General features: G+C 40.0%; 3 protein-coding genes across 4 annotated transcripts; all 3 read left to right on the forward strand.

Annotated features, from left to right (window-relative positions):
- Positions 1-871: 871 nt before the first annotated feature.
- Positions 872-4675, forward strand: LOC122009709 (thioredoxin 1-like). 2 transcript variants are annotated; one of them, XM_042565973.1, is made up of 2 exons: positions 872-1893; positions 4097-4675. In XM_042565973.1, exons 1-2 carry the CDS (start codon positions 1650-1652, stop codon positions 4408-4410), a joined length of 558 nt encoding a protein of 185 aa, XP_042421907.1. In that variant the 5' UTR covers positions 872-1649; the 3' UTR covers positions 4411-4675. The 2 variants fall into 2 exon arrangements, with proteins under 2 accessions (XP_042421907.1, XP_042421906.1); XM_042565972.1 differs by having other exon boundaries at positions 903-1893; positions 4091-4675.
- Positions 4676-6073: 1398 nt separating this feature from the next.
- On the forward strand, positions 6074-10123 carry LOC122009711 (COP9 signalosome complex subunit 8-like). Its single transcript, XM_042565975.1, has 5 exons — positions 6074-6294; positions 6406-6485; positions 6579-6760; positions 9315-9422; positions 9744-10123. Exons 1-5 carry the CDS (start codon positions 6211-6213, stop codon positions 9884-9886), a joined length of 597 nt encoding a protein of 198 aa, XP_042421909.1. The 5' UTR covers positions 6074-6210; the 3' UTR covers positions 9887-10123.
- A 234-nt stretch (positions 10124-10357) lies between these two features.
- LOC122009710 (bZIP transcription factor 12-like) lies at positions 10358-12304 on the forward strand. Its single transcript, XM_042565974.1, has 4 exons — positions 10358-11003; positions 11090-11161; positions 11243-11272; positions 11963-12304. Exons 1-4 carry the CDS (start codon positions 10515-10517, stop codon positions 12041-12043), a joined length of 672 nt encoding a protein of 223 aa, XP_042421908.1. The 5' UTR covers positions 10358-10514; the 3' UTR covers positions 12044-12304.
- The last annotated feature ends 7451 nt before the right edge of the window (positions 12305-19755 follow it).

Below are 19755 nucleotides of genomic sequence, written 5' to 3' on the forward strand. Positions count from 1 at the left end.
TGTTACTATATAAAATTCTGGAATCAAAACTCGACTCGTCCGAGGTGTGCGAATTCCTTGCCACTAGGGGTGAGCATTCGGTTAATTCGATTCATAAATTAACCGAATTAACCGAAAATCGATTAAGTGTTGGCTAACCGAATTAAATCAAAGTTTTACTAAAACTGAATTAACCGAATCAATTATATTAGTTAACATCGAATTAACTAAATTTGTTTAAAATAACAATAAAAAAAATTTATATAAAATTAATATCAAATTAACCCTCACCCCTACTTTATATCTGACATAAGTGATTATTAAATCTATTTAATTTTTTTTTAATAATAATGAGCTCCAAAATTATTGGGACTCCTAAAATGATGCATTCGATTAAGAGTTATTGATAATTTTAATTATTCATTTAAAATTATAAAAAAATCTTTTTTAATTTAAGTAATCAGTAATTTTTAAGTAGTGCTTTATTAAAAATATCCTTAAAATTTTTATAAGGAACATTTCATTTTAAATTATAAAACCTAAATAAAAATAAAAACAAAAATATGAGATATTTTATTTTAAAAAATAAATTTAAATTTTTGAAAATATTATAGATAGGAAAAAAAAACTACTTAAAAAAGGCAAAGTAAAAAAAACACACGTACAGTTAAAAAAATACGTAAACTTAAAAAATAATATAAAATTTAAAAAGAAAATAATAATAATAATAGTTAATTTTTTTAATAAAAAAAATATTAAATTAACTTATACATTAAAATCTTTTGATAAATAAATTTGTATTATATTATTTAACAAATAAATTTTTATTATATTATTTAGGTGAAATCAAAAGACATTAGGTTATGTATTATTATTATAATCTTAATTATGTGATTACCAGATAATCAGATAATTATATAATTAAGATTATATATGATAACTTAAATCAATTGTACCATAGATGTTTATCCCCAAAATATGGGTAACTCAACTCTTTATTCCGGAGGACATATATAATATAAGTATCCATCTCGGAACATGCGGGAAATGAAAAATGTATTATTATAGTTCTATAAAAGATCATCCGCTCCAACGGATATAGATACACTCATACAATCATCTGAACTCCTTTACTACTATACCATTTTTCATCTTTTCTTAACTCTTATGTTAACTTGAGTATCGGACCTCGACACTCATTTTAATCTCATTGAATATCCACAAATTCCTTTGTAATTCTTTTATGATCGTGTCACTTACAATTTTCTTCATAACAATTGCTCTCTACTGACTTGCCTGGTAATCGTCTCAAATAATAATAAAAAAATTTACTATTTTTATTATAAAATTTACAATTTTATAAATCATAAATTGGCATTCTCAATAAAAGACTATAATTATTAGATATATTTAAATATATTTAAAATATTTAGATATTTTTTTTTTAAAGAATCCTTGGCACACCAATACCCGTCCACCTGTGCGCACATGGACCCCACTTTTCTTGGACTTGTTTCAAATTCCATTGGACCACGCCAAGTTGAGTGCTCCGCCAGAACACGGCGCGCTACTCTTAAAGCACACGCGCCACGATTCCGTTGGCGTCTTTCGCCCCGTTTTATTTCCTCTCTTCTCGCCGGTTGCATCTCCACCCCAATTCGCATGCCATCATGTCCGCCGCTTCTCTCGCGCCAAAGGCCTCCTTCTGGTGCGCCGCATCCCCTGCGAGGGTTCCGGGAGCAGCCGCTTCGCCGTTCGTTGACGCCCCTAAGCTCGGCAGTTCTGCTCCGCGATGTCTCGTCGGTTATAGTGAATCCTCGAGGTTTTCGACGATCGCCGCGCCGAGGAGGCTGAGGCGGAGGTCGCAGAGCTCGCGCGGAGGGAAGTTGGTCGTTTCTGCGTCTTCCAATACTCGTAAGACTCACTCCTTGTTTGAAAAATTACTTATGCCTGCCGACTTCCTGATTTCGATGTCTTTCAAGTTTATGTTTGTGGAATGGCAACAATAGAAAATTTGCTTTATTTTGTCAATTTAGTTACCTTACTCAATTTCTGGTCTTATAGGGTTTCGGAACATATATCCTGACTCTAATCGAGTCCTTTGCTATAGTTTAGGCTAAGGCTAATTGGTGAAAAAACGGGTAATTGCAACTGGAACTGTAATGTGCATTAGGAAATTTGATTCTTTGGAAATTGCAAAGAATATTAATTTGAATTTACAGACAGCGTTTCTATCTTCAGCTTATCTCATGATTGTTGATGCATAAGGGTGAAAAAAAATGCTCCTCTTCATCCAAAATATGCAATCAAAGTTTATGTTCTTACTTTTTACTTATCATTTCTCGTTGAAAAATTTATTTCAATTTAAATAGATTGAAATGGAATACCTACTACCTAGCTTTCCTTTATTGGCTGAATGGATTGCACCTTCATGGTAGATGCAATGAGATGGGACAACTGACTGATAGTAGTGATAATTCTCCAAGCATTGATAGTAATGTTGATAACTTAAGATGTGTGTTTTTTCTCATCCGTCTCTTATATTATCTGTTTCTATTTGCCTTTTTTGTGGAATCTTCCCATATTTCAGGTACTTCATTTCAGTTTGTCTCCTTCCTTTCTGTATTTGTTTGTTTTAATTGTGCAGTCATGCCAGATATCACCACTTAAATTATTTTATTCCCAATTTGGTGACTAGTTTGGTCCTCTGTTAAAATACAAGTTTAACACATTGTGGCATATTTCACATGAAGATTTTTTGGATCATTTTTTCCTGTCAAATTAGATATATTCTTCTTTCATTCTTTGTAAGTTTGAATGTGATAAATAGTTCAGTAGATTTATCATATTTCTTGATTCTGCTATCCTTATATCATTTTTGTTACCAGATTAACTATCATGAGATTAGGTAAAGCTAAACTGCAAGAAGAATTTTTTCCCCCTTGGCAACATCAACTGATTATCTGTCAGCTTTGTGGCCCTCCCCCAAACAAATGTGCTTAGCATTTTTTTTAAAGATTTTGTCAGGAAATTTTAAGGGCTTCATCTTCTTTAACAGTTATGCACTCTATGTGTCCATCAATTTTTGGCATGTGATTTGTCTGAAAGGCAGTGTAATTGCACACATTCATAATTATAGATTCCTAACCATATCGAGAGAGAACAAAAATACAAATCCACTTCAGTGTGTGATAAGTCTGCCCTTCAATGGGTATACAGATTCATGCTCGAACTATTGTAATCTGTATTTGATGAGGCAAAGCCTTATGCTTAAGTTGAAATTATGGCAAGTTACGTAATGATAACTTGAAAATAAGTCTGCAAAAAGGGCTTTCCTTTGGTTGTCCAATTGCAAGGTTTGAGGTGAAGTTTCGAACCCACCTACTAAAAACCTTTTTTTCAATGAAGCTATGCCTATGCAACTAGTTACTTGGATTACCAGTTTTTGATGTATACTGCCAGTTTCAGTCCTATGATAACTGCACAAGTTAAGACAATTACCGAAAAAATAACTCTCATTTTTGGATTTACAAAAACATGAGTTTTTTTTTTTACAAAAACACACCTGGTATTCTTTCCTTATTTTATCCATCCAATTCAAGTTTTCCTTCGATCTGATTGATCACAAACTGATATTAAAATCAGCTGGCAATCTGATTCTCAATTCAATATTGTTTAGGTGAAAGTGAATTGTTTAGACAAGTGTAGATATTCCAAAAATCTCATTTTTGGTCGGTATGAATTATGAATTTATAGATAAGAATTGAAGTGAAAATGATGTCACAAATTTCAAAAAAGACATGGGATTTGTAAAATTACTTGAAAAGCCAGCATAAAACTGTCAGAAAACTCCTGAAAATGAATCTTTAACCAGCATTTATTGTCAACGAGGTAATGGTGTGATACGATTTAAGCAATTAGGATATGTTGCTGCTTATTCTACTAGTTTTTGTCTGAGTATTATATCTTCTTGAAGAAGTCCTTTTAATTTTTGGTTCTATGGTATTAAAAAGAAGATCTACTAACTTTTGATATTTAAATCTCGACGGCCATTTATATAGTCTAATAACTGATGGGTTTATATCAATTTGTTTGCTTGGTTTTGGCATAGCTGAAGCAATCACTGCAACTGCCTGGAATGTCTCTGTTCTTCAAAGTGATTTGCCTGTTCTTGTTGAGTTTTGGGCTTCTTGGTGTGGACCGTGCAGGGTAGTTGCTCGCATACTGGATGAAATCGCACCGGAGTACGAAGGAAGGATCAAACTCTACAAACTCAACACAGATTACTATCCGACAGTTGCATCTGTTCACGGAGTAGATCGCATCCCCACTGTCCTCTTGTTTAAGAACGGCGAGAAGATCAAGAGTATCACTGGCACTCTGCCCAAGTCTTCCTACGTTGAAGCAATCGATCAATTGTTGTATCACTGAAGAGTGAAGATGCTACTGATACACCAAACAATGTTCCTGGAGCAATCTTTGTCTCGCTTTCTCTGCTCGAGGCGAAACAGGAGCCCTGAATCATGTGTTTGCATATATCATTCTTATACTTACCTAACAAATGTAACTCTCAAATTAATTTGAGCCTAAAATGATACCGATGGATTTTTTTTTGGAAATACAGTTTTTATATCAATTTAATTGGTATGAAGATTGAACTACTGTCAATATTATCTTCAGACTCGTGCATTCTTGAGTGGTTGGTGCAGTTCTCATGACCATATATGATGCCATTGTAGTGAAAAAATGATTACAGTCACTTAATTAATATAATATAATGGTAAATTAGAGAAAAATCCCCAATCACAATGTTAACTTTGCATGCAATCCCCATGTCCAAAAAATTTTGTTTCCACTCCCTGCATGCAAAGTATTACTTGTTTCAACTCCCTCATGCAAATATTGATACTTAAATTGCCCCTCAAATTTTTTAGGTACAAAAATTTCAAAATTGAGTACAAAAAGTCTAAAAATGAGTATAATTCTTTTTAAAGTCAGTACTTTATATTAAAAATCGAGTATATTTTCTACCAAAATTATCCCTCTTATTTTTTAGGTATAAAAAGTCTAAAAATAAGTATAATTCATGTTAAATTTAGCACTTTACACTATAATCTAGTACTCTATACTAGGATCGAGTATATTTTCTATCGAAATTAACCCTCATATTTTTCGGTACAAATAGTCTAAAAATGAGTATAATTCTTATTAAATTCAGCACATTAAACTAAAATCGAGTATATTTTGAGATGAAAAAAGAATCGTACTCAATTTGATAGAAAATATACTAGATTCTAAGTTAATATACTTAATTTAAGAGGATTTATACTGATTTTTAGACTTTTTGTACCTAAAAATATCATGGGCAATTAGGTAAAGATGTTTGAGTGGGGAGTGAAAACAAAAATTTTCATGGATGGGGACTGCATGCAAAGATTTGTTTACTAATAGGGACTGCATGTAAAATTACCCTTAATATAATGCAGGGAAGAATTAAATATTTTTATTTGAGTTGGTATATAATTACTTCTTAATATTATCCAATAAAAAAAAACTTACTCATGGTTTTATAGCTTAAAATAAGAACTCATTAAAAGGATAAAATACATATTTATGATATCCAAGTAGAAGTATATTTTTTTATTATTTTAAAAACATAAAAGTATTTACTATATAATTTAATTGAACGGTCTATTATAACTAAATAAAATTATACATGTATCATAATTTTTTCATCAAAATATAAAAACATACTGCCTATAAGTAAACAAGCATACTTTATTAGTTAATTATTTTATACTTATTATAACTAACATACTATTTAATACCACATTTTACAATACTTGTCACAATTAAATGATATTTGTTATAACAATGAAAATACCGACTCTAACTAAAATAAAAATAAGTAATTTATCTTATTATTTAATAATAATAATTAAAGATTCTGATTGATGTATTTTATCTTCGATGGATAATAATTTCACAAGAATTAATATTTTATTGCAACTGCATTTTAAAACATTATTGAAAAAAGAAATAACATTTATGAATTTTATATTGAATTGGTATTCGACCCGACGGCCCTATAAATAGACGGAAGAGCGGATTAACACCAGGAGCAAAATCAAGCTCGAGGAATAACTTTATTACGGCGGTGGCCTGATCTGCAAGCCGTGCTTCCACCGGCGAAGTGAGAGATCGGGAAGGTCCGTTGCTGCCATTGTCGCCATGGATCTCTCCCCAATCCAAAACGCTCTTTCTTCTGGATCATACGCCACCATCGCTGACACCTGCGACGAGCTCATGCTTCAGGCAAGATCTCCTCCTTTTAGGGTTTCTTTTGGGTTTTCGAGATCGACTACTTCCCTTTTTTTTAATACTGAACTTTCGTTCTTATCCACTGTCTGTCCCGTCTAATTTTAGCTTGCTTCTCGGGGAGTCCGCCATCAAGACGACTGGCCCTACGCCGTACATCTTCTTGGATATATCTTTGTCAATGATCTGTGAGCCATCATCTTTCTTCTCCTGGAAACATGTATCCTCGTGAGTCGATTGGTTTGGGTTTAAAATTTTGAGGTTGTTGTTTATTTTTCCAGTAATAGCGCGAGGTTTTTGTGGAAGTCTATGCCCATGGAGAATAAGGAGAGCTCGCCGGAGGTTGTTGCTGTATGGAAGATTGGAAAAAACATCTGGAATCGGGATTATTCTAGAGTTTATGAAGCTATTCGTGAGTTCGAATGGAGCGCTGAAATTGCTGACATGGTCGCTGCTTTCTCAGGTGACTGTCTCTCATTTGATTGTTTTTCCCCTTATGTTGCTATATTTCAAGGAGTCTTTGAAAGTTCCTGGAAAAGGGGTCATTGTTCTTTATGTATCACTGAAGCCATATTACAGAATTGTTTACAATTGTCTTTAGCAATGTCTGCCGTGAAGGTGATCAGTTGTATGAACATGCATAATACTTATTCTAGCACATTTGTTGAATATTAGTACTATTCTTCAAACTCTTCTCTTTTTCATTTTATAGTTTCTTCTTGGCATTGTTTACAATAATTCAACACAGAAAAGCAGACACTACTAACATGAACATGCGTTCAGGTTTATTAAGTAGTAAGATAACACGGATGTTGATATATACAAGAAGTTGCATGTACCCTTGACATACAATAAAATGAGGTGAGTATACCTGACTATTGATAGCCTTCATAGTCAAACATGTGGAATCAATTAGGGTGAGAGTTGAAGCTATGAAAGCTTAAGGGAGATCAAAGAAAATTCTGTTGTGCATAATTGAAGTTTATCTAAATGAGGTGAGTATACCTGACGATATTACCTTTTATAAAACTCAATTATATCCATGTAGCAAGCACCAAAAAGTTGAGACACACAACTTGCAGTCCAGTTTGAGTAGATTAGTTTTTTCCACTCATTGTTTCTCTAGTATTAGCCACTAAGAAAAGTTTTTTTTCCTTCTATATAAATTGGCATGTATATATTTGTCTTTTTACATTTTATATATCATTGCTGCTGCTACTACTACTACTACCATAAAAAAAAAACAATAGACTATATATATGCTAACTACTTAGCATAAGGCACATGGATTATTACATTAAATTTACTACTAAATGTGTTTTGATATTTTAGATACGTAGGAATACTCTTTTACTACTTTTTGCCTTCTGGAAAAGAAACCTTGTCCATATTAGTCTAACATGTTAATGGCGATATGGAGTTTTAATTGCTATGCGACTAGTATTGGCTAACTTCTTTTAGTCAAGACGTTGAGTAGCTGGTTACATGATTCTTTTGTCAACAAAGCTCTTCATCCTTATGAAAGTTACCTAGTCATATATGAACTAAAGTTTACTCTTGGCAAAGCATTTGTTGATCAAATGTCCTACCTTAAGAACACAGAGTAGAAATTCTTCAAAACATGGTTTGAGGATAAGTAAAGATTTAACAGGGGCATTTGACAGGAGCTATTGCATCATATGTAGAAAGGACAATGTTTTTCAATCGATACTTGTAATTTGTCAATTTCTTAGGAAAATTTACTTAGAGCCTTGAAATGAAGAATTTCTTGAATCGTATGTGTTTGATTATCTTGGATATGTTCTTTGTAATTCTATAGGTGGACTAGAGCTTCTGTAATTGGCTAGTGACTTTTTTCTGTCAATTGTATACATATTAGAATGGCCCATGAGCACACATTGATGGAAAGAGGCTGATCTGCCACTTGATTGATTGTGTGTTCTCAAACTCACCAAAAGAGGAAAAAAAATATTAAAAAGATGATCTAATATATGAGATCCTAAACCCTTTAATAAACTCAAAATAACATCATCATTTAGAAAAGTCTAAATTATTCTAAAAATTATAATAAACTTTAAAAAACTGTCACCCTTGTGGTCAGGAACCAGGAAAAATAGTGATCATAATCTGGCAAGTGGTAATTGTCTTCTTTGTTAGACTTTATCTTTAGGGAACTCTCTCCTATGAAAGATTTTTAGACTTTTTTTTTTTTCTGTTATGGAGTTGGAGATGACAACAATTTAAGTTGAAGCTACAAATTTCACAAGCCATAACAAGCATAGAGTCAGATTGACATTTTGTTTGATTTTAAAATTTCTGAAATAGACAATAATAAAAATGGTAAACTGATTAGCAGGTTAGCCCATGAAGTTAATGTTGTAAGGCAATGTTCTTGAGGTTGTTTCAAGGTGATTGTGTCATGGTACCATTCTGGATATTTCTGTATTTCATTTCTTGGATAGATAATTATCCATTTTTCAGTCTTGTTGGTATCTATCTTTGCATCTTTAACCTCCTCTATGTTTTCATTTGTTAACTTGAAACATGATGCTTTTTATGCATGTGGCCAAAAAGAGGCTGAATTACCAAAAAAACATGATGCTTTATGTCTACATATTTGCTGATCCATTATATCCAAAACTTAACATTGATCGATAAGCCATTTAATGACAAAGCACAGATACAATTTTCTCTATTGAGCTTCCTTTCAGATTTGTTCATATTATTCTGCCACAATGCATGTAGCTTGGTCTTTGAAAATAAGTCTATTTGGTTAACAAGAAAATTTTCATGCCAACTAAGATCCTCAATGACGTAGTTTTTGATCTTCTAACTCGATGGTGAATTTTTAATGTGATAGTCTTGTTTGTTGGAGGTGTGATTTCGGAACTTATGTTTGGAATTTTCATGAGAACTTTATGTTTTCTTTATGAGAATACCAACCTCTTGTATATGGATACTAGCTAAATCTATGTTTATCAAACTAATTTCTTCAACATCTTTTTACTATGTCTCAGAGAAGTATACCGAGAAGATGTTTCAGATGTTAAACTCTGCATATTCTACCATCAGTGTTGAAGAAGTGGCTAAATTTCTGGGAATGAGCGAGGACAAAGCGACAAATTGTACGTATTTAAATCTATCTGGTTATCTGAACCTTTTGCTTTCATGTCCTTTTGATCGAACTTTTTTATTTCTTTCACTCAACCAAGAATGAACAAGCTAATTCATATCTTATATGATAAACAATGAATAGTACTCCATCAAGAACGAACAAGCTAATTCACACTACATGTTTTACAAAGGGCCAAAATCCACACCACTCTAGTAATAATGACTGAAATCTGTACCTTTGTTTTGACTGGGTTTACAATTTTTTTCATTCATAAAAGATCAGAAGCTTTCATTGGTCAATGGTAATTATCTTAACATTATTTTGGCTGCAGATTCTTTGCAGCATGGCTGGAAATTGGATACATCTTGTAAGATGCTGACTGTGCAGAAGCCCATCACTGTCACCTCGCAGAGGTTGCTTGGTTCAAGCAAATTACAGAGGTTGACAGAATACGTTTTCCATCTGGAGCACTAAAATCCTCTTTTCTTTTACATTTTGAGGGATAAGATCTACCGTTGCTTTTTAGGTAGCCTAGGCAATTTTCAGGATTTTAATGTACAGAATAGCTCAATGATCTCCGCTTGTACCCCCAGCGATCCTCTGTAGATTGACTAAAAGATTTTTTTTTTTCCTTTTCTTTTACCTGATTCACTGTCTTCTTTTGTCTGCCGTGAACCTCTGTTTCGTTTATAGCTTCTTTTTATCTGTTTAGTGTCTTCTTTTTATCTGGTCTGTTTTGTTTTTCTTCTTCTTTTTATGTGCTCTGGCAAATACCGTAGTACCGTGTCTTGTCCCTTTCCATAAGGCTCGCCTATCGATGTCGCACTTGCTAGTGTACTCTCTCCCTTTCACATGTGCCGTCGACAGAGGTCGATATCTTGATCGCGTGAGGGATCGTACGGTCAAGTTGAAAATCAACGAAATTACAATGTATATATTTGGTAATGCACTCGGAGAGTCCCTCTTCCCCTAACCCAATTGCTAAAAAATCTCCCCGTTTCCAGACACGCCGGAGTCGGGGAGACCCACGTCGGGAGCAGAAGAAACCCTGGCCCATGATGCCTCTGGTGATGCCGTCCTCCTCGATCTGGAAGTAGGGTCGATGAGCATGGACGACTTTTTCCTCAGCTTCCATGGCAGGCCTCCGCCGGTCCCCTCGTTATCCAGAGGAGATCCCCCGCGCTTGCCTTTAACAAAGGAGAAGAATGCGAACGAAGAGTGGAAGGAGGTCCCCAGCGGGGGTGGATTGGTGTACGAGGGCGCTGCTGCGTGCGGAGAAGTCACTCTGGAGGACTTCCTGGCGAGGAACGGAGCGATGACGGCGGCGGACGTTGTCGCACCATTGGAGGAGCAGGAGAAAGCTGGGGTTTCGGTCGATCCGGCGATCAGCGACCGGCTTCGTCGGCAGGAGCAACATGCTCTGTTAGACACCGCGGTGCTAGGGTTTAGGAATGGGGTGGTAGGTGGTGGAAGAAGGCGAGCGAGGAAGAGGTCTGCACTGGATAATCTTGCGGACAAGGCTGATATCCGGAGGCAGAAGAGGATGATCAAAAACAGGGAGTCGGCTGCCAGATCGAGGGAGAGGAAACAGGTGCGTCATCTCCTTCCTGGTTCTTCCCTTCACTTCCAGCTCTGGTGGATTCGATGCTGTAGTGTAGTCTAATACTTCCCTTTCAGGCTTATACCGTGGAGCTCGAGTCTCTGGTGTCACGGTTGGAAGAGGAAAACGCTATCCTTTTAAGCGAACAAGTATTGATTTTCATTTTTTTATATAGTTAGATTCAATTTCTTTATCATTAAATAACATGTTCAAATCTCATTTGATTGCAGGAAGAGCAATACGAGATGAGGATTCACCAGGTGGATGTACTTCTCTTTTTGTGTCCTTTCGCAATGCTATTTTGCCTTTCCATTAGACGTACGTTTATCATGTTTAAGTATGAAAACAAATAGCAACATCTAAAGTTGATGCATGCATCGAAACACTGAAACATTATTAATCTTGAATGGCTTAAATATATGTTTTTGGGCTCTATGTTTGGAAGATATTATCACCTTTGCCACAGTCAACATTACTGATCTGGTAGTTGTGAACAAACTATGATACTTTGAATGAGGTGTAGATCTAATTGACTGCCACTGTGTCTTGTAGAGAGATGTAATCCATTTACCAAACGCCATTATATGATCCTAAATATGCTTCCATTTGAAGACATGTGACACAGAGGCAAGCTGATAGCACTCATCCACAAGATTTTAGATATAACATTCCTTTCTTGCCTTGCCATTAAAGATATTGATCATCAGCTGGGAACATACAGAGTTCAGTGAATTTTTGTTGTGTCATTTATGTATGTGACTCTTTAAGTACCAGCTGAATTTTTTTTTAGGCATCCATGAGGACACTTAGGAAAGTATATGTTGTACATAGAACACCCCAATTCCATTTTTGGTATACAGTTATTTAAAGATAAATTGAGGCATGATTCTAGAACACCAGTAGGATAATGCCTCTGTAGTCTGCGACACTAACTTCTTGGATCTTTGCAGCTTATGGAGAATATTATCCCTATTACTGAGAAGAGAAAGCCACCACACATACTCCGGAAAATTCACTCAATGTTGTGGTAGGGAGCAACTAAGCAAGTTCAAAATCACTCGCAATGAAGTGTGGACTCCGGTCTCATGGCTTAGCACGAACTAGAGATGAGATGTTGCCTACTTATTTACGGTCTCATGGCTTAGCGCGAACTAGAGATGAGGTGTTGCCTAATTATTTACTAGCCTTTTGTTGTTGTAGATAATTGTGTGTTATGTATCTTCCTGACTACTATTGCCCATGTTATCATTGCTTAAATTATGAGTGAGAATGAATCCCTGCTTCCATATATATGTTTGCAGTCAATATCCTTGGTTGATGCATGGATTAATGTTTCACTTGAATGCATATTAGTATGAAAAATTAGAGCATAACCAAATCTATACAAGGTGGAAAAAACCACACTGGATTCGGAAAATGGCCCTGACAGATTTCCTCACTACAAGAGGATCTTGTAGATTTCAGAGTACCAAAAGGCTGATTCACTCAAATCATCTGCAGCTATATTTCTATATACATTCCACTCTCTATTGTATTGTTGTTTGTCTCTCGGTTCTTAATTTGCAGCACGAGCAGGGGAATTGAGGCTCTCGGTGCGGCTGCGCACGATCCGGAGGAAGATCTCTCGCACCTGTCGCTCCAAAGGCTCGAGCCCCTCCGTCAATGCGTCGCAGATCTGTGCCAACTCATCTGCCCTAAGGCTCAGCTCCTTCTCCTCGCCTTCTGCCATGGGGAACTTGATGGCCTGCATCAGCTCCGTCAGCTGCTGCGTGCACCTCTCGATCTGTCGGATCTCCTTCAGCAGCCCCGCCGAGCTCTTCCTGTCTCTCTTCTTCGACTCCTCCACGATCCGCTCGTGCAGGGACGTGACGGCCGACGCCCATGGAAAGGTCCTGGGGACAGTGAAGTGGACCTGGAGGCCGCGGTCCTGGCAGGGGATCGCCGCCACGACGCACCACATTGTGAAGAGGAGCACCGCGCTCGCTGTGTACACGGGCACGGCCAGCCCCGCCGTGGCGACCACCTCGTGACCGCGCGGGGCCGCCAGGTTGCTCCCGATGGCTTGAAGCTGCCGCGCGGCGGACCAGGAGCGGGACACGCTCCAGGAGAGGGAGCGGAATTTGGAGACTTGGCGCCCGGTGGTTTTGGGGGAGGAGGCATAGGAGGAGCCGGAGCCGCTGCTGCGGCCGAAGGAGCGGTTGCGGTGGGAGATGGCGGTGGAGCCGGCGTCCCTGTCTTCCAGCATCAGGACGGCGAGGTCCGTGAGCGCTTTGCGGGCGCGTCGCACCTGCCCCTCGCTGATCCCCCCGCCGCTGCCGGCTGGCCGCAGGGCCGCCACCGCGATCTCGAGGTGCGCCCGCCATCGGCGGATCTGCTCGATGCCGTCGCGCACGGCGTTGCAGATGTCGAGTGCCTTGATGGCGCGATCGTAGTACTCCGCGAGGAGGCGATCCACGGGAGGCCGAGCGACGTCGGCGCCGCGGTCGAGGAGGAGAGCCCGGAACTCCACGTGGCACAGCAGGAAGGCGTGGAGGAGCCGGCGGATCCAGGCGATCGAGAGTAGCCCGTCGCCGTCGGCTGCCGCGGCCGCGGAGAGATCCACTAACACGTACTCGACGCAAGATTGGAAGCCCAGCAACAGCGCGTCCTGCTGCTCGCCTCCGGCGCCAGTGTCCATGGCCTGGTCCCGGCGGAAGCTGAGGATGGAGCGGCTGAAGGAGGAGGAAGCCGACAAGTCCTTGGCGTACATCGTCGCGCCAATTATACCATTCGATTGCTCCAAAGGAAGAAGAGACGAAGGAGACAAGACGCGATAAGGAAGATCCGCCTTTTTTATACATCGAGAATGGGCTGTCCACGTCTGCACTCGTCGCCGCCGCGTTCGAGTACGCGGACCACGGACGCGCGACACGGCTCCGCGTAACTTTGTCCCCGAATCTTAAAGTATTTTTCTTCTTATTGACGAAAAAATCTCTCGATCCGTAGCCACCGTCGGACGGACCAACCAACCAACGAGGGCCTTTTCGGCATTCGGGCAGTTGAGGCGAATGTTGACCGCGTCCAGGATTCCGTTCGGGGGTAGAAGATGCGCCGGGAGATTTGGTGCAGCGGCCCATTCGGGGCGAGGAGGGGAGTTGCAACCGGCAACAGACAGCAGACGACCCGGTGGTGGGTTGCCAGCGAGCCAGTGACACGGACGAGTTTAAACGCCTCGGAAAGGGACGTTACCCGTTACCGAGGGCAAGCGCAATGAAGCAGCCAACGTCTTCAAATTAAATCGCTTCTGTTATTATGATTATTTTTCTCATCGAATTAATTTCCTATTTTTAATTTGTGTTTTTTCTCTCCGTTATCTGAGTTTCCATTTATGTCTAAATTGTACCTACGTCGGCGTGACGTTAAAACGAGATGGATGACAGCTGTCGATTTGACATTGTAATTGGCGACCGGAAGGTAAGCCAAGAATTTTATTTTGTTTTTTTTATTCGGTCAAAGCCATTTTAATTATTTTTCCTTCATTTGTAGTTATAATGGAATGAATATATAATTGAAAAGGTCAACATGTGGAAGAATCCTTCGGCAGTCAAATGGTTTGACAGGAGGACACAAAAACAAAAGAAAAATAAGTCAAAGCGATTCCTTCGAACAATTCCAGTCAAAGTCTTAGATCTTGCCTGTTCTAATGGTGTATAATTGGCCAATAATAATGGCACTTATTGATCAGAAAAGCAACGATTTCATCCATAACATATTATTTCAACTACATGAGATTCCTGTCATCAAGAATATGATGCAATGGTTTGACACTCTGAACGATTAATTAGACATTTAAAATTCAAATTCTATCTACAATGCACTGTATGATTTTTTTTGTCCATTGAGAAGATAAATCTAAGGATTATAGTTGATTGGATAAATCTATATGAATACTTTACAATTTATCTTAATAGTTAGTCGGAAACTTTCATATGGCTAGATCATTCGTCTTCAGGATTAGTCAGTTCAAAGAATTGAATATCTGGTGATCTTGTCCAAAAACGGTGAAGGCAGCTGGCTCGGGATGTGACTCTGCGGTTGATCGTGTGAAAACTCTACTCCGTTCTGTAAAACCAAGAACGTCAGTGTTGGGCCAGGGAAGAGATCTCCGATGTTAGCCCTCTGATATTCAAGTCAGTAACAGGAATAGTAGAAGAATAGTAGAAACTGTAGCAACAAGAGTGTGATCGCAGAATAACACATATCTCCTCCAGTGCATGGACCCCCTTTTGTATAGTGCCCTGTAGCGTATGTGCAAAGCGTGAACACGCTTTTCTATCTTTCCTATAAAAAGACAGGTTAGAAAAGTATCTTTGACACTATTCTTTAACAGAGCGTGCAAATCCTTGATATGACAGTAGAAACTTCCATCGTACGATTTATCTGTTGACCATGCCCTACTGTCAGTGGTACTAACTCCCAGAAGGATACAATGAGCTAAGCAAGGGGTCCCAATGTTTGGCCGAGTGGGGGAGTCGCTCGACCGAGATTCCCTACCCGGTCTGTCTAGGTTATTCTTCTCCACGATCGCTCGATTTGGTAGGTTGTTCCTCGTATGGCCGTATAGGCGGCCAGGTCAGGCTAGCCCCTATAGGGTCGTCACAGTTGGGAACATCTGTTCTCCTCTCTTTAGTCGTTTGATTATCGGGTCGCTGCCTATCGCCCGGCCAGATGAGCGATTTGGTCAGACGAGCCTCCCGACGACACTATGATACTGAGCCCTCCTTTTGTTGAGTGGGCCGCAATGCCTGATCAGACCCTTCAGGCCCGATCGACCCATTGCCACTTGCTCGGTCAACTTTGGTGACCTGGCGATTCTATGTCTTTGACCGCCTTGACTTTGACCTTCCATATCGGCTACTTTTCCCACTTTTGACTCGTCTTTGGTGGACTTCTTTTATCATCGCATCACAAGTCTTCTCCTCAAGTCTAGTCGAAAGAGACTGTAAGTCCGATTGACTGGACAAACAGTGTCTTCAGCGGCCTTTCTGCCCGATTGGACATCATCAGTTTTAGACCCGCCACTCAGCTCACACATTCACTAATCAAGGGTTTATAGTTGTCTCTTGACTTTACTCGAATTTAGAGTTGCCACTCAACTGTGGTAAATAATGTAATATGTAGCTGATTTCTATCATGGGTTTAGAACCACGCTTGGCTATGAGACGGAATGGTTAATCTTCAGTGAGCTACTCTATAACTATGTCTCTGTTCAGCCTCTTTTCAATCTTTATAGTCCACTTAGGATGCTCGTGGGCAATACTTAGTGATTTTTCAACTTCTGGCAGCTCCCTGTGGCGGGTGAGTGCCTCATAACGGTTGTTGACGTCATTCCAATTTCTTGAAGACTGTGCAAATCTCCGATCATTAATGCCGAGTACGCCGCCCATGCCCTTTAATTAAGCCTCATTAATGCTCCCTGTTACAGAGCGCTACGCGTCCCACTTTCTGTCGTCGCACGTTTGATGTGACAGACGGATATCTGCGATTAATGTGATGATAGCCTTTTTAAATTCAACGGTCAGATGGAGGCTTCATTTTCCGAAGGCCTTGATCGGATAGTCTAGAGCGGCCATCACTAAGGTTTTTAAACTCTTACTCCTCTTCATTTTCGATATTATGCAACATCTTCATCCTCGCGCTTGTCTCCTGTCGATTTCCTTCTCGTCGGCGATCCTCTTCCTTAATAAGATTTTCTTCCTCTTCCTATTTTTGTCTATGCTTTTCCTCAGTTTTCCATAGCCTATTCTTCTCCTCCTCCTCCGTCCATCGCTGGACTGTGGTACACTTCCAAGGAATCTGATTTCAATAAGTCCTTCAGATGCAGATGACTTATGATATTCCCGATGACTACCAAATAGCCATCCCTATTGCATATGCACGCCCCCATATGTCGTCGGATGACTTCATTACTTTTTTCAAAGACCAATTCTTGGCTGACTTGTGCTTCCCGATTCACCCATGTTCTCCGCAGTTTGTAGATACTTTCACATCCCTCTGCGCCAATTAATGCCAAACTCCTTTAGGCTTCTGTACGGGGTAGTAATCCTCTTCCGCCTGTACAACACCTTGCTCGCCCCCCATATATTTCATTACTTTTACTATCCCAAGCTCTTTGAGACGGGTACTTTTCTTTTACATGGTCGATCGGGATCTGTATTTTTTGATAAAATACTTTTTTCTAACAAGCATTGGAAGGACCATTACTTTTTTGTTCACCTTCCCGAGCGGCCATCATTCTCGACCAGCTGACAAATGAAGCTGATAAAGCCTCCCTCCTTATGCAAGTATCGTTGAGAGCCGACCTACCTCGAGGCGGCCACTCACCTAGCTGGTCAGAAGTATCATATACACAAGCTGCTACACGAAGGTGTTCTGTATATTTTTGGACTAAGTCCCCTTCGCTCACGGTTGTCCGGCTCATTAGGTAAACTTTTTCTTCCTATATCACCTTAGACTATAATTGATTTCACTTTCGTTTTTGCAGCCGAAGTAATGTTGAAGTCCTTGCTGAGAGGCAAGAGCAAGCTCTCTAATGTCGAGATCAATGCTCACGGTGTAGCTGAACTGGAAGGCTGCGGTCTCTTGCCGGTCGGCAGTTCGACCGACTAGACTGATGATGCAAGTCGAGTGGCTAGAAGTAGTGCTGCCGCCACCACTAGGAACTTCCTTCAGAGCGGCCCATGATTGTTCCAGTAGCTATCCCATCAGAATCGGCCTCAACTGAATCGACTGGCTCTGGCGAACCATTGCTCTAGCGCCAGCGGAGAAAGAGATTCCGCTCGAAGGGTACCTCCCGCTTGGGAACCTCAACGCTAGCGCCTAAGGAAGTGCCTACCTCCCGACCCTCGTCTAAGTAGGGTGAGAGTTCATCTTCTGTCGTCCTCGAGAGGACGGTTGCTTTGCCAACACCACCTTCATCTGACTAGACTCCATCAGTGCTCGAGCTGCTAGTCGGCCAGATTCTAGAGCAACCAATTTCCTTCCTCCACCTCTGGCGGATCTAGCAGCCTCACTTTCCACCATCCGCTCCTCGAAGTCCCAATCCAAGGGCCAGGCGACTTTAGAGCCCATCGATCCGATCGGCCGTAGGCATGTATCGACACTAATCCACCTGTCGACTGATGCCTGGTGCTCTCCGGATGACGATACACATCGAGTGTCCGAACACATGATCCGCGTCCAAGGTCCTTTGTCTAAGACCTGGGAGATGCCAAGGACATGGCGATGACCATTCAGGTTGGGGAGCTCCCTAACAACTTCAGCCATAAATCCACTATGATTTAATTTCCTAAAATGTTCTTGTTCACTTTCATTTCACCATTCTGATTCTCCTTTCTTGCAGTACTGGGTGAAGAGTTTGACGCTATTCTAGAGGTTGGCCTTCCTCGAGCATGAAAATAAGCTACTGCAGGCCTCGATCGAATCGACAGGTGCATTCCGAGTTGCCATTGAAGCACTCACTGCTGAGGTCGATCAGCTGAAGGAGGATTTTGAAAAGTCTTCCAAACGGTTAGTGGGCTTTGAGCGGGCACTGTTAGTAGAGAAGAATAAGAGCCAGGAGCAGGCTGAGCAACTCGAGCGGCTCAACAAGCATTCCCGGGGCTTTGACTCCAAGGTCAAATTGGTGAACACTTGGAAACTTCGCGCCATAGAGGACCTGGAGAAGAAAAAGCTAGAGGCTCAGGCCTTGGATAAGAAGCTCAAGGAGACTGAGACAACTTTGGTGCAAGAACAATCGAGCAAATCAGCGAAGCAATAGAAAATTGACGATCAAGATGCCGAACTGAAGTCTCTGAAGGCCAAGTTGAAGGTGTCCAAGCCCAAGTGGCTATGTTTGAAGAGGACGAGCCCGCTTGGCTAGAGGACTTCCAGGTGAAATACCTCCGCTCGGAAGGCTTCAACCAAATCTTCTTCGATCGGATCCTATGGCTCTTTGATCTCGGCATAGACGACACCATCCAGCAGTTGAAGGATAGCGACCACCTGTCTGTCGATGTCTCCATTACATCCATTCGGAAGGATGAGCTTGTGGCCTCGCTACCTGCGGATGTTATTGCCAATCTAGCATAGTTTTTCTTTATCATCATTTTGTAGTGGGGAACAACTTTTGTAGATATTTCTAAGTACTAATCCATGTGCCCCCATTCAGTGCTTTAAAACTTGCCTACTTTACATCCTGTTAATGCTTTTTCTATATACTTTAGTCACCTTGTGCAATAATTTGGATCTTCCGTCGACCACGACTGAGAGGCATCCCATTGAGAAAAAAAATAAGAATGAGCGCTTAGCTCAATCGAGTCGAGTATCTCCCTAACTTGGCTTTTTCATGTGACGAATCCTTTTCGCTTAGTTATGATTCGCCCGGTCGGGCTGAGAGTTTTTGACACTTGTATTTTTTATTCAGAATTCTCAATCACAACCGCTAGATTTTATAGCCACCGTTCTACTTTTGAGTCAGGGTTTATATTCGTCATTCGACTATTGATTATTTGATGTCCTAGGTTTTATAGTCGTCGTTCGACTGTTGATTTTCTCTCATTCTCGAGTTTATAGCCGTCGTTCGACTGTTGATTATGAAGACTTTCAGTTCTAAAGCCGCCGTTCTACTGTTGATTAGCGGCCATACCCTAGTTTAATGCCACCACTCAGCTGTTTATAATTTACAATCCAAGGGTTTATAGTCACCGCTCGACTGTCGAATTGC

Source organism: Zingiber officinale, chromosome 8A (assembly GCF_018446385.1).
Source record: "Zingiber officinale cultivar Zhangliang chromosome 8A, Zo_v1.1, whole genome shotgun sequence".
NCBI classification, from domain to species: Eukaryota; Viridiplantae; Streptophyta; class Magnoliopsida; order Zingiberales; family Zingiberaceae; genus Zingiber; species Zingiber officinale.